At 40.7% G+C, this 14957-nt stretch overlaps 1 protein-coding gene across 1 annotated transcript in view; it reads left to right on the plus strand.

Annotated features, from left to right (window-relative positions):
• The window catches only part of PTPRN2 (protein tyrosine phosphatase receptor type N2), a 1313563-nt gene that overhangs the window by 330941 nt on the left and 967665 nt on the right, over positions 1-14957 (plus strand). The window contains exon 3 of the mRNA XM_037835719.1: positions 6422-6535. Within this exon, the coding sequence (XP_037691647.1) occupies positions 6422-6535 (114 nt within the window). The remainder of the gene's footprint in view (positions 1-6421; positions 6536-14957) is intronic.

Genomic DNA, 14957 nt, shown 5'->3' on the forward strand with positions numbered 1-14957 from the left:
CCAGGAGCACATAGGCTGTTGAAGCACTGGAGGAGAATTAGCGGCCTGAGCCGAATTAGCGGCCTGAGCCAAAGCGGAGTCAACGGGGAAGGTGGGAGGGAGCAGAGGAGCAGCGCTATACTGTGCAAGGAGATACCAAAGCTTAAGGTCTCCACCACTGCCTGGTTGGTTTGGACTCCAGGGATCCTTGCAAGTTCTTCATCCAGTCTGGACCTCTGCCAGAAGTTGAGAGCATCTAAATCTGTATAAGAATCCACCAGATTAAGCTCCTAGCAAACGATTTTATAAATGCCTGTGGACATCTCAGTGTTTTTTAGGCAAAGGGGAAAACACCAGTTAATCAAAAATATTCATTTAATGCACACTGGGTCCAAGGTATTTTATTAGATGCTGTGGAAACTCAAAGGGGCTTGCATTTTGAGTCTTGCCTTTAAGAAGTTCACAGTTTCACTGAGGGGAGAAATATGTCAGGTGCTGGGGAATTGTAGAAGTACGGAGTGGTCTTGCTGCTTGCAGGTATGCGTGTGCGTGCACGCGCGTGGTGTGGGGCTGGAGGGACGAGTGCCGGCTTCATCGAGTAAGTGGGAACTGAAGTGGGCCTGACATGGCCGTCCATGAGGGATCAGAGGGAGCAGAGGCACTGTGACAGGACTGTATCAGTTGTGTTTAGGCGACAGTGATGTTTATGAGTGAAAATGACTTTTGCCGGTGGAAACAGTGCTCCAAGGAGCATTGGCTCAAAACAAACCAACAGAACAAACAAGCTACTTTTTCGTATTCTTCCAAAAATCCAGCCAAAAAGAAAGTCAGTATTTGGAAGAAACTAACCACCCAGTTCCAGATGATTACTAATAAAAATGGCTCTAAACAAAGCTTTTGCTCCTCAAAACTGTATTCCTGAAGAGCTCTTTTGGGTCAATTATATTGAATTCAGTTAACTAGTAGATAATAATCTACTTTCTCTGTAATTCAGACTTCCTTTCTCCTCCTGTCTTTAGAATTGTTCACTTTTCGGTCCCAGAGGCAATGAGGACTTAGTTTTCTGCTTGCACAATAAAAAGGGGAGTGAGTGACAAAGTGCCATTACAGAATTTTGTGGACTTGGGGCAAAGCCCAGAGTTCAACTGAGTTCACCAAATCTTAGGATTTTAAGTTCACCTCATCTGATGATGGCAACCCCCAGAGAATGCCTTTTGTGGTTACTGTTCCTGCAGGTCATTGTTCAGAGTGGGCAGGGAGGTGACCTCTCTCAAAAGAAGGACAAAGTCCCGCTCCCGTATGGGTCACTGTGCAGCGTGCTCAGGGCCGGAGTTGCCTTTGGAGGAACCACCATGGTCCCCCAGCTCTCTAACTAGGGCAGCAGGAGTTCTTTATTGTTTTGGAAAAACAACTTTTATGGACCGTCTGCTAGAATGTCCCTTTCACCAGAAGAGCCTCTCTGTGCCCTGGGCTTAGCAACATTTAGAAAAAAGGGATGCATCTCCCTGCAATTGGGGTTGCAATGGCCTCAGTCCTATCAATTTTCCCTCTGAAATATCTTCCTGATCTCTCTGTCTCCTCTCCTACCACCTTGGTCCATGCCACTGTCCCCTCTGGACTGGGCTGCTGCATTCATGCCTTCCTTAATCTTTCTGCACTCTTCACATTTTACCAGCGAGATCTGTTTTAAAAGGCAAACCTGATCAAGCCACTGCCCTGCTTAACATATGTTAGGTGCTTCTTCCAGATCCTCTGGTGGACACTGAAACCTTTGTATGCCCTCAGGCTTTGCATGATCTGCCCCCGAATAACTGACTATCTCAGGCCTTGTTCCCAGAACTCCAGCAATGTGCCTCCAATGAGCCTGGCTCTCCCCTTCCCGCCACACAGCCTCTTCTGTCTGCCTGAAATGTTCTCTCCATCCCCACTTAGGCAAGTCATTCTTTAGATATCAGAGCTCAACTCCAATGCCACTTCTATAGGGAAGCCTCTGACTCCTAGGCAAAACCAACTCCTCTTCTTTTATGCTTTCGCAGAGTCTTGTCCTTTCTCATAGCCCATGTCACAATTATAATTGAATAATTTAGGTGTAATTAGTGGTTCAATGTCTGTCTGCACCACTAGACTGGAAGCCCCTCGAGAGGAAAGTCCGTGTTATCAATTTTTGCCACTTTCTTACCCAGATAACTTTTAGGCAGCAAATGGTTAAATGCTTCTTCTAATAGCATGTCCTTCAATCATTCTGTCACAATTATCCAAGTATCTCAATTATCCAACAGAGTCGTGCATTTCCTGAGATACAGGGTTCTAGGCAGAGCCCTGCAGTGCAACATGCATGGCGACGGAAACTAACAAAACAAAACAGTAAGGGACTTTGCAAATATGTAGGTGATATCAGTTTCAGAAACGATGGAGATATCTGTCAGTCAGATGGTACACCCATCCTCCAGAGACATTAGAGAAAAAAGGTAGTGGTAGTAACTTACTGAGAAAAAAATTAGGGAGCTTGGTTTCTGGTACAGAGGTATTAGCAATATCTATTCACTGGATGAATTTATGATTTTGGAATAACAGCTTTTTTTGGGTTCTCATATTAAGTTTGGCATTTAAATGAATGCTAAAGGCTGTAAGTATGGATGTGTGTGTAGTCGTGATGATAGCTAATGATGGAGGAAAGAGTTGGAGAATCCACAGTTTTAATAGGCAAGCCCATTCTTATGTCTCACAATTTTCAGGCACCCTTTTTTTTGTGGGATTCTCCCAATTTGAAAAAAATTTCCAGGAATGAAAGTCAGAATCAAGGATGTTTGTGTAATGTCAGTTCTGGAAGAAGAGAAGGGTCCTAAGTTGTGAGAGTCTAATAAATAGGCATGTAAACTCTAAAGCATCCAAACCTGACTGCTCTTCATTACAATAGGCTTTGAATTAATTAAGGGCACAGCACGGGCACTCAGTGTTGTTGAGCTGGGTAGCTTAGTCCATTTTTAGATAAGAGATTATTTTGATGGAGTATGGAGGCTTGGACATAGAAAAATGAAACAAGAAGTCAAAAATAGTTGAGAGCTTATAAGGAGACACTGGGTGAGAACAACTAAATGTGATTATTCCAGGAATACCGAGGGTGAGCCATATGGGCCAGAGGCACAAGGAAATGTTCAGTGCGGGAAATGGAACCTTCAGGATTCTGGGTATTTTTGAACCTGATTAGACAGTTTGCTAAATGATTCCAGTTATGTCACTTTTAGTGTTAGTTTTAGAGACTATAAATTCTCAAAAACAAAGAAACTCCCAAATCCAGATTTGTGAGAGCTTTGAATCTTCTGGCAACTTCCAACAACTTTGTGATCACCCTTGACTTTATAACTCCGGAGTATTCCTGATTCCATCTGCTTTACTCATTTAATTTTTCTTTTCTGTTATTTTTTTTTCTAGTGTTATTATTTTCTTAAAAACCCTTCTGGGGCTCTTCTACCAGCAAAGTAGCACAGAAATACAAAGCAATGGTTTCAAAATTCTGGCCAGTAAAAATTAATTCTAATGAATATATTAGGTACTTCTTTCATTTTCACTTTCATTACTAGGTATATATACAAATCTGGGGAACTCCAGCAAACCAATCCCCTCTTAAAATCAAGAAGGGTGCCAATGAGAGTATACAATATCTGCGGAATTTTCAGGGCTCTTTACTTCTGGTCATTATCACCATTGGCAAGCCTTGTTGCTGATTAGATAGATAGATAGATAGAGATGTATATGGAGTATGTGTGTGTACATATATTTATATATATATGAATAAAGGACATTCATATTGTGATGTCTGTTAAGTATGGTGACAAAGGACTTTCAATATTGAAAAATGCTTTGGGGGCAGTGTTTGTCTCTAACTCACCAGCATGGAAATATTTTTCTAGAGACAAAAAGAATCAATGGTTAGTTTCATTTTCATGTTTAACATCATTAAAAAAAAATTCATTAGCTAAAACTAATTCTAAAAACACAATTGTACTATTTTGTATTCATATTTTCTAAATATATTTGTATTTATTTAAAAGAAAGTTTTCAAGAAAATCTGATCAATATTATTCTGAGACTTTATTTACAACATTGTATGTTTACAGCAGATCAGATTTAAGGAATGATGTCATTATACTTTAGAACAGGAATAATTTACTTTGAAAGTTCCAAAAGAGATGGGAAATGGCTTTGGTCCTTTTTCTTTAAGAAAACCTGGTGAGTTTCCTTGGGAAGATAATTCTCAACCAACGGGTAAGCTCTTTGGAAGTGTTGTTACTTGGGGATGTGTTTCTCTTACATTTACTACCAAGTTCATTCAGGGCCACAGCTAACTACGCACTGCACAGAGATTTCCAGTGGAGCAGTTGAGTGGGGTCTACAAGCCAGCTGGGCTCTGCCAAGCCCTGTGCCCACCACACCATGTCTACCAGACGGCATGCAGTGTTCTAATTTTCACCAGGGTGCACAATGAGCTCTGGGTGGCCAGGCAGTTGTTGGTACTGGGGATGTAGAGAGAAGACTTTTATCCCAAATATGTTGAACATTGATACCGTGCAGTCGTTTCTTGTCCAGTTCTTAGCCTTGCATTCTGCCCACAGGGATTTGAATGCTTTGCTAGCCCTGACTGAGGACTTAGGGGCCTACTGGCCAGTGCTCAGCCCATACGATTCAAGGAGCCTGATTTCTTGTCCTTTCCTGCTCAGCTGCTAACTGCCTTCTCCAGAGTCTTGGTCAAGACACCCAGACCTTAGTTTTCTCATCTGGAAAATATGGGAGTTATTTCATCCCAGTGTTCCTTCTATTTCCTACAGACTATGATTCGACTTTCAAGATACTTTCATTTGCAAAGTAAAAGAAAAGTTTTGGTATTTTTTTCAGTAGATCTTTAGTTTTCTCACTTTTGTATACCTTCTCTCTCCTCTCTGCCTTCTCTCTTTTCCTCTTACCCCACAGAAACACAAAACCACACATGCCCTGAGTCCTTCCATATTAAACAAATCAGAAGAACAGGGGCACTTTTTCTGTCTGTGTTCATGCCGAGCAGACTGTTCACCCTGCTGGGTGGTGATGGGGGGAGGTAGACAACCCATTGTCATTTGGAAACATTCTGGTTTTATTTAGCAGTTGCATTAATTTCAGTAAGGCCCTTGTATAGAAGGGGCAATGTGGTAGAGCCCAGCACGGAGAAAAACAAAAAAGGCCTAAGGTTTAACTTCTCTTCCATGGCCATTGTCCACCGGCTTTGAGCAGCTGGGCAAGTTTTCTTCCCATATTCTTTGGGCTTTGCAAAATCCCATAGAAATCCATGAGATGCTTGCAATACTTAAGATTATTTTCTGCTAATCAGAAGGCACCATCCTTCCTAGGCATATATGTAACATCAGACCAGTAATTACTGAGTCAGCCTGGCACTAGGCAAAATGTGTTTCTGCTAATTAAACTTGTTGCATTTGAATGGCTTTCTTTGGCCACACTGTATGCACTGAAACTGTTGTGAACAATGAAAGAACCCATTTTCCCCCTTCTACCCAAGGCCTAAAACTGCAGATGGCCGCACTGTATGTGAAGCTCTAGTCACTGAATTAGTCTTTTGTGTGTACGAAAGAAGGTAATTTGAATGTTTGAACCCCCACAGGAAGCTTGTCTCAAAATGAACAATTCGCCAAATAAAGACTAATTAGGGCCTAAATTAATTAGAAGGTGTGGTTTGAAAGGATGTTGATGAGAAGAGTCTGTCATTTCAGACAAATGGAATAGAGCTAAATAAATTAGTCCCCATTAATACCTCATTGTTCTGGGAGCAGCTCTCTTTTATTGCATTGATTAGAAAGCACCCCTTGAAATAAGCCTTTGCTGGCCATTACGGATTCAGCCCTCATTTACCAACGCGGAACACACAACGTCTGCATTAAAGATATTTCAACAAATCCTCATGGCTTCAGAAAATTAATATTTATATTTTCTGGGTGTTCTGTTTTTCATCTGGAAAACAGGCCCTGAATGTTATTGACTTTTTTTTGTCACTGAATTGTCAGAAGCAAGCTTCACATCAGAAACTGTGAAAAACAAGGGAAGGAAATTACACAAAGCTAGGGGAAAGGAAGCTGGTGTGTGGGTGGTAGTAGGGAGAGGCAGGGATAGGAAAAGTAGAATAAAAATATTCAAACCATACCAGATTAATAAATCGTTTTCTCTCCACCTGCAAATTTGTGTTTTCCATGATGCACTGCTTTTTATTTAAATAAACCATTACTTTCCAAGTGCTTCTGAATTCTAATAGCTCTTTGATGACTTTTTAAAGTCATGTTTCAAAGCCATACCACTGTGCATAATTAGAATATATTGCAAGTTTATGTAGAATACGTTTCTCCTCTCTGAGAATAAAATGTCACTTTCTCATTCTTCTCTCCTTCCCCTTTTCTTACAGATGGGGTGTTTGGAAGGTGCCAGAGGATTCCGGTGATAGATGCGTACCAATATGAAGTTTCGTCGGTTGTTCTGCAGCATCTGAGAGCCACTTTGCAGAAGCTGTCCCGCGCAGGTACAGTAGTGGTTAGGCAGGAGAACCGTGCCATGGCACTGGGCTGGCAGCCCCAAGAGGAGGTCTTTTGGTGGCTTCTACCAAATTGAGTCCTCGGTCAACGCCTTTGTTTCTTCTTAACAATTCACAGGACCTCCTGGGCAGTGTGGTGTTGGAAATATCCTCTGTCCTGAATCCTCTGGGCTAAATTAGTTAGCATTGTGATGGAGAGCATTGTCCTGGGATCAGGGAGCTTTTGTTTATGAATGGTTTCCACTCCTGGTAAAAATTTTCATGGGTTAGAATTAGAAGAAGACTTAGCTCGGTGTTGCATGCCCAGGGATTCTTTTACTGCTTTGTAGTTTGAGAAATATATTGGTGGTTGATAAATCAGCATTTCTGACTCCTAATATAAGGTAGTCTGGAGGACAGGGCAATTATTTAGCTGGGCCTCACCATATCCAACTCAATAGCTGTTCAACCAATGACCTTGGGAAATCAGTAAGCTTCTACCTATTGTTATACAATTTTTGTTGTACAATTTTGTTGCAGAAGAGGAGTGCTAAGAAGATAATTTTTACAAAAAAAAAAATTGAGGAGGGGCGCTCTGTCATCCAGTTCAGCATTATTACAACCTATTATTATTTATTACTATAATAAACTTATGTCTCTTCACATCCTCAGGACCTTGACAAGGCCAATTTGTAAATATAATGCAATGGTAATAATATGGAGCAATAATGGAAAGCTCCAAGAGGGTGATAACTGCATGTTTCATTGCCAGGAGTTAAACAATCCTGAACAGGAGAACAAGACCTGGTGGTAGGGGACTAGGAGAGGCTGAGCAACCTTGGGTTTTTAGCCTTTACATTCATTCTAGTGTCATAGTGCTATAGTAGTGTTTCCCAGAGTATTTTGTAAGTTGCTCCATTTGAAAAAAGTTTTGTGTTCAAATAAGTTTGAGAAAAAACTTATTCTATACTTGCTCTTTGATGTTGACAATGTACATTGGCTTATTAAAGAACCTGAAAAATTCTGCAGGAAAGAAATTTGTCTTTAATAAAGAATCTGAACTCTTTCTCCCAGTTTCACAAATTGTGTTAGGGTTCATTCAGAGAAGCAGAACAACTAGGAGATCATATATATGATTCATTTTAGGGATTTGACCTTTTTAATTGTGGGAGCCGGTTGTTTCTATAAGGCTTTGTCTTTGTGCTTAGAGCTGAAAGTCCATAGGGCAGGCAGACAGGAAGGATAGGCTAATGTACAGTAGGGAAGATCAAGAAAAAGCTAGAACCCGCCATATAGGCTGTTTTAGTTTCCTAGGTTTCTCAAAGCAGATACCATGAAATGAATTGGCTTAAACAATGGGGATTTATTAGCTTACAGTTTAAGGCCCAGAAAATATCTATTTCAAGGCATCAGCAAGGTGATGCTTTCTTCCCAAGGACCAGCTGCCAGCAAATCTTGGCACCTCTGCCATGTGGCAAGACACATGGTGGCATCTGCTTTTCTATCCCTTCTCTTCCAGGTTTCATTTCTTTCAGCTTTTTGCTTCCCTGGATTTCTATGTATTCATTCCATAAGACCCATCCTGAATGAGGTGGGTTAAACCTTAACTGAAGTAGCCTCATCAAAAGGTCCTACTTAAAATGGGTTTATACCCACAGGAATGGATTAGATTCAAGAACATGTTTTTATGGGGTACATACAGCTTCAAAACACCACAGACTGATACCATGTCAATTTTTGTTGCCTCTGACTTTGGTGGTGTGGGCATCTTTTAGAAGCCAGGGCGCTTTGTCATAGAGGTAAACATACATACACCACCTGGTCCAGAAGCTAAAGGAGGATCCAGGGGAAAGGTGAAGTAGCTGTAGGGCCAGCTGATGCAGATCAGTGACAACGTTTGCAAGGTATGCAATGGCTGCTACTTTACTTCCACCCTCCAAACTCCCAAAGAAATCCTCTTGTGAGCAAATTGACACAGTCTACCCCTTAATATCTTGTTGACACACACACAGATCTTCTTAAACCATAGCTAATTTCCCAATAAAGACAATAACAAAGACGTCTTTCAGCCTAACATGTTGTAAGCATCCTGTATATGATCCCCGTAAGAGGATACAAAGTCCCTTTTTTGCCTCTGGGTGATGTTCACTCTTATTCTAGCTGATTTATGCTCCCCTTTTGATACCATATAACTTAAATCATGAGATGTAAAATTATCTATTAGTACATCTTTTCTTACATGATAGGTGGATGAGAGAAGGTACTAAAACAAAAATTATTTGTTAATATGAATACAAACATATTCATATCAAAATAAGGAAGAAATACAACTGCTATAGTCCTTGTTTCTGAATATAGTTGTAACTAGTATTTATACATGCCTTCTTCCATTACCATTCCATATTCCCTTTGATCTCAGCAAGCACCCCAAATGCTTTTGGTTCTTTGCCTGTTTTTGTGATCCAAACCTTCATTCCTGAAGTTCTACCTGAAATGGGTTCTTGTAGTTTTTCATTGACTAATCACAAGACATGGAGGTCCTAAGAGGTGCCTAAGAGGATCTAATGCATTTCAGACATAATTTTTCTTACCCCCCTTTTGTAGTAGCCAGTCGATTTCCCATTGAAAATCAGCACTACCCCTGCCAGTCCTGTAACCCTTTGCCTATTGATTCAGTGGCATGAAAGTCCAAATGGCCAGGTTGCAGTCTTAGTTTCTCATTCAATGAAATCATTGTTTTGGCCCCTGGTGAAAGCATTCTTCTCTTGGAACTAAGACCACTAGACCAGCAGAGCCTAACGTTGAGAGGACAGGAAGCAAACATTTTTCTGTTATCACTGGGGATAAAAGTGAGAGGAGCCATTCCCATGTCCACTGCTTGATTCATGGACCTGAGAATTATGGCTATAGGACTAACAGCACATATTTTGATTTAGAGTACAACCATACCCTGGAGGCTATTGCCCCATTCCTTAAAGATACTGCTGCCTAACTGGCACCATAACTAAGTCTTCAAAAGGCTACTCCACCATTCAATCACCCCAGCTACTTCAGGATGATGGGAACACCCATGTGCGTGGCTCCATTAGCATACTTCATTTACTGTGAAATGAGTTCCTTGGTCAGAAATGATACTGTTAGGAATATCATGACAGTGGGGAAGGCATTTTGTAACTCCATGCTTGCTAGTTTTGGTAAAGCATTGAGTCAAGGAAGGAAAATCCATATCCAGAGCAACTGTGAATTCCAGTAAGAAGCAGTGCTTACCTCTTTAGTGATGTAAAAGTAGTCCAGTGCAATCAATCTGCCACCAGGTAGCTGGCTGGTCTCTCTGGGGAATGGTGCTATGTTAGGGGCTAAGGTTTTTGCCACTGGCGGTAACTGTTACCTGGTCAGCCTTGGTAAGTGGAAGTTTATGTTGCCGAGTCCAAGCAAAACTTCCATTCCTGGGCAATGGCAGGAGTGACTATGGAAGGAAGCTTATTGATATCCACAGAACAGATCATCCTATACCCCTGATTATTGAACTTCTCCTTTCCAGAGATTACCCACTGCTGAGCATTCACATGGGACAGAAATATCTTCACACTCTGGGCCCATTCAGAGAAGTCTATCCACATATCTCGTCCTCAGACCTCCTTGTCACCAATTTTCCAATTGCATGCCTTCCAAGTCCCTGACCATTTAGCCAAATCATTAGCCACAGCCTTTGAGTTGGCATAGACCTGTATCTCTCACCATCTCTCCTTCCAGGCAACATGAACAGCCAGGTACACTGCTTGATGCTCTACCTACTGGGAAATTTCACATCACCTCTGTCCTTCAAGGATGTCCCAGAGTGGGGTTGTGTTGCCACAGCTGTCCACTTTTGGTTCGAGCCTACATATTATGCAGAGCCATTTGTAAATAAAGCCTAAGTCTCTTGGCCATAGGGAACTCCCAATATATTTTGGTTGAGAGAGAGAAGGTAATGTAGCAGTAGGGGTCATGGTTCTCTGGGCCATTTCATGAAGAACTTTCTTGTGCCTTTAGGACCTGCTTGAGCCTGATTCTTATGTGCTGCTTTCATTGGATGATGGAGGGATGTCATGCATGTACAACATTATGACTTGGTAAATCATATACCACTTAGTTCACAATAAGCAAGTCAGGTCATATGGTAACTTTGTGGCCCATGGTCATGTCAGTCTTTACTAAGGCCTAGTAACAAGCCAAAAACAGTTCCTTAAAGAGTAGTTATCTGCACAGAATGACATGTGTTTGCTCCAAAATCCTAAGGAGATGCACTGTGATTCACTGAAAGGGTCTTCCAAAGGTTGCAAACAACATCCCTGTCTGTCGTTGGTACCCTTCGGCATGCAAGTGTTTTACTGATGAGTGTAGAGTAGTAGCTACTTCCTACTCACTACGTCCAGTCAGCATAACATCATTGATATGACGGACTAGCATGATGTCCTATGGGAAGGAAAGGTAATTAAGGTCCCTGAGGACCAGATAATGACAGATGACTGGAGAGATGATATATTTTTGGTATAGGACTATAAAGGTATACTGCTGGCCTTGCCAGCTGAAAGCAAACTGCTTCTAATGATCTTTACTATAGGTATAGAGAAAAGAAAAAAAAAAAATTTTCACCAGATTAATGGTTATATAACAAGTACCATGGGATTTGTTGACTTGCTTCAGCAGAGAAACCACATCTGAAACAATGGTTGCAGTTGGAATCACCACCCAATTAACTTTATAGTAATTCACTGTCATACTCAAACATCCATTTTTCTTCTGAACAGGTCGAATAGGCAGTTTAGTGGGGATGTGGCAGGCTGCATCCCACCTTCATCTTTCAAGTCCTTAATGGTTTTCATTTCTATAGTCCCTCTAGGAATGCGATATTGCTTTCAGTTTACTATTTTTTAAGTAGAGAGAATTCTGGATGCCTCTACTTGGTCTTTCCTACCATAATAGTCCTAACATAACAGATCAAATTGCTTGTTATGCCTGTTTCAATCAAGCATTCTGGAACTAGGGAAATAGCCAGAGAGAGAGAGTTCAGAGGCACTCTGGACCCATTCTGAGACAGACCTAAGCCAAAACTCCTGACCTTCATAAGTCTCTAATCTGACTGGTGGACCACAGTGTTATTTTGGGTCTCCAAAACTAGTGTCATTTCAGAGCCATTGTTGAGTAATCCCAGAAAAGCTGATTAGTTCCCTTCCCTCAAAGCACAGTCACCTGGTTAATAGTTGATGCTCTCTTTGGGAAAAGCTGGAAGAAAGATTAAACTAGTGTAGCAGGGTCCTTCGTCAGGAAAACCTAGCCTCCTCTTCATTCAAGTGTTCTGGGTCTGTGAGATGGCCCAAGTGTGGGAACTGATTGAGGGGCTGTGATCTAATTCTGACTTCTGTTCAGTAGATCTCATTCAGACTTCTGATTATACAAATAAATAACGCTTATTAAGTTCTAGGAACACTATGAACAACTAGCCAATGTCAAAGGTCTCTGTGAGTCAGGTGCTTCTGGTTGCTGCTTTATGGTAACCATAGCTCCCTTTTCTTAGGCACTTAAGTGCCATCACCCCAGAATCCCATTATCCCCATTTCACGTAGGGATCCCAGTTTGATGGCAATAGTACCCACTGTCATTTCTGGTCTACAGAGAAGAGTCACCACAGAACTCTTCAAGGATTCTGGGGCACCACTCATGAATTTCTTTCTTAGATTCCTGGTAGCAAACATGTCTTCTAGATCCTCCTGGGGTGGTCAGCACATTTTACATGATAAATGTACTCTAGCATTCCAGTCCTCCAAAGCCTTTGAATACTTTCCTCTATAGCGTGCCATGAAAGTTCTGTCACTTCCACTTCTTTTTGTGTAGGCAACCTTGGGGTCCATATTTTCGTCAGCCAACTGTGGAAACTGTTAGAGCTATTTCTAGCCCCTCAATATAAAACATGAAATGAAGAATCTGTGCTTATTTGGCCCATATCAATAAATTTGTCCTAATCCAATTTATATGCATTCCACCTTGATCCCACTTTCATAAGATCCACTCCCACATATATTCCTGAGTTTCTATTGATATAAATTGATAAAAACATGCAGTTCTTTTAAAGTGTATTGTGCTTTCTCATGGCGAGCTTTGTACCTGATCCTGTGGGGTCTGCCAGTGCTTGAGTCTAGTTACAGATCTAGATGCAATGAGAGATGGTGAGGGTAGGTCCTGAGGATTATCTGCAGGACCAAACATACAAAGCAAATACCTCAAGGGAGCCCATTGCAGGTTCTTCAACAAAGGCATACTAACTTCTTTAGGCAGAAGAGGAAGTGATGCTTCTATTGGCAAAGAAGGCTTGGTAGAATTGGGGTGTTTGAGGTACCCATTTTCACCAGGATTTCCCATATGTATCCACCCTGATTATCAGGATCCCATTCCTTCCAAATCAATGCCTTAACTGTAATAAAAGAGACTCTGTAAAGTTGGGAATTCAATTTGTCTTGTAATTCAGTCACACAGGATTAGACTCGGTATAGTTTTCAGCCAAAGTGAATTTGAGACATACAGCGATCACTTCAAGGAACTGATTAAAATAAAAAATAGAGGCAAAGATTTTAATACACACTTAGTAATAACTTCAGGAGAGAAATCATCACAGTCATTTAGCCAAGTCTTTTAAAGATCACCTTAGAAAGCAATTCAGTTAGTGAATAGGGTTGTAGAAATTACAAGTACACCTACAGGACTAATGAAAATACCACATATACTACTGGTACACAAATTGTACTTACATCTTTGGAAGAAATATCTGGTGATATCACATGGGTTCAAAAAGTGCTATTTCAAACAACTTAGATTGAAATGGAAATGTGGCATCTGAAAAACTCTCAAATGACTCCTAAAGCAGCTCTAATGACAATAATAGCAATTACTTATAGTGGCTTCCACTGTGTATTGCATTGTTCTAAATGTTTTGCATCTATGAACAAATTGCATCCCCACCACAATCCTGTGAAATAAGTACTATTATTATCTTCATTTTACAGAAGAAGGAACTGAGGAAAAGAGAGGTTAAATAACTTAGGTAAGGACAGAGAGGTTAAGTAACTTATACAAGGTCACACAGCTAAAAGGTGGAAGAACCCATTCAAGCCCATGCAAACTGAGTATAGAGTCTGTGCTCTCAACTACTACCCTGTGAAGAGGTTGGATTTGGGTCAAATTGTTTCATGAAATGTGAAAATGGGAAAAGAGCAATATTTCTAAATTAGTACAGTATTTTGTGTGATACGTAATTTTAAGTATAAACTTTAATATACATTAATACATAGCAAGAAATGAAGTAAAATAGAATGTGAGCTGTAATTAGTAGGCATGTCACCTACACATCTGAAAGCCTGTCTTTTCAAATTGGACAAAACACTTCTCTTTTCGTCTTGTCTTTGGGATTGCATTCTGTTTGGGCACATATGGTGGTATGTTTTCTAAGTTTGTTAAGAGCTGAGAATGCATTATTTATTTTATTTTTCTTAAAGCAACCTTACTCCTAATTTTAATTTCTTACTCCCAATAGTCACATCTTACCTTTGCTAACCCTGGGAAGGTGATCGAAAGAAAAGGGGTTCCCAGAGTGCTGATAAATATATCAGTGGGGTATTTAGGGTTTCTGGCTGCCTGTGCCTCTCTCCAGTCAGAATGGCTGCCATTTGTGGAGCACTGACCACCAGGCTAGACTGTGCTAGACACTTCTTACTCACGATTTCATTTCATCTCCTTGTCGTCCACATTTTATGAAGAGGAGGGTGAGACCTAGAGAAATTAACCAATCCACCCAGGATTTTCTGATTCTGAAGCCAGGGCCCTTTCTGAACAGAATGGAGACAGACTCTCTTGCCTTATTCTGAGAATACATTCTGTGACACATCTAGCATCTGAAAATGACATACACCTTTATTCAGTGACTGAAAGCAGAACATGTCCAAAGGGAAGATAGCCTATAAAAGAAACCACCAACGTCTTTAGGCTGTTTTCCATGTCTGAGGGTGGCACATGGGTGCAGAGAACAATGTGCATCTCATTTGTGTGCGTCCCAGTCCTTGAACCAGAGGCAAACTAATTGTGAAGCTCATGAAGCAAGCAGTGTGTTCACTTTAGCTCTTAATTTTTTTTTTTTAATCATCATTTTATTGAGATATATTCACATACCACGCAGTCATACAAAACAAATTGTACTTTCGATTGTTTACAGTACCATTACATAGTTGTACATTCATCACCTAAATCAATCCCTGACACCTTCATTAGCACACACACAAAAATAACAAGAATAATAATTAGAGTGAAAAAGAGCAATTGAAGTAAAAAAGAACACTGGGTACCTTTGTCTGTTTGTTTGCTTCCCCTACTTTTCTACACATCCATCCATAAACTAGACAAA

This window comes from Choloepus didactylus, chromosome 5, assembly GCF_015220235.1.
Source record: "Choloepus didactylus isolate mChoDid1 chromosome 5, mChoDid1.pri, whole genome shotgun sequence".
Lineage (NCBI taxonomy): Eukaryota > Metazoa > Chordata > Mammalia > Pilosa > Megalonychidae > Choloepus > Choloepus didactylus.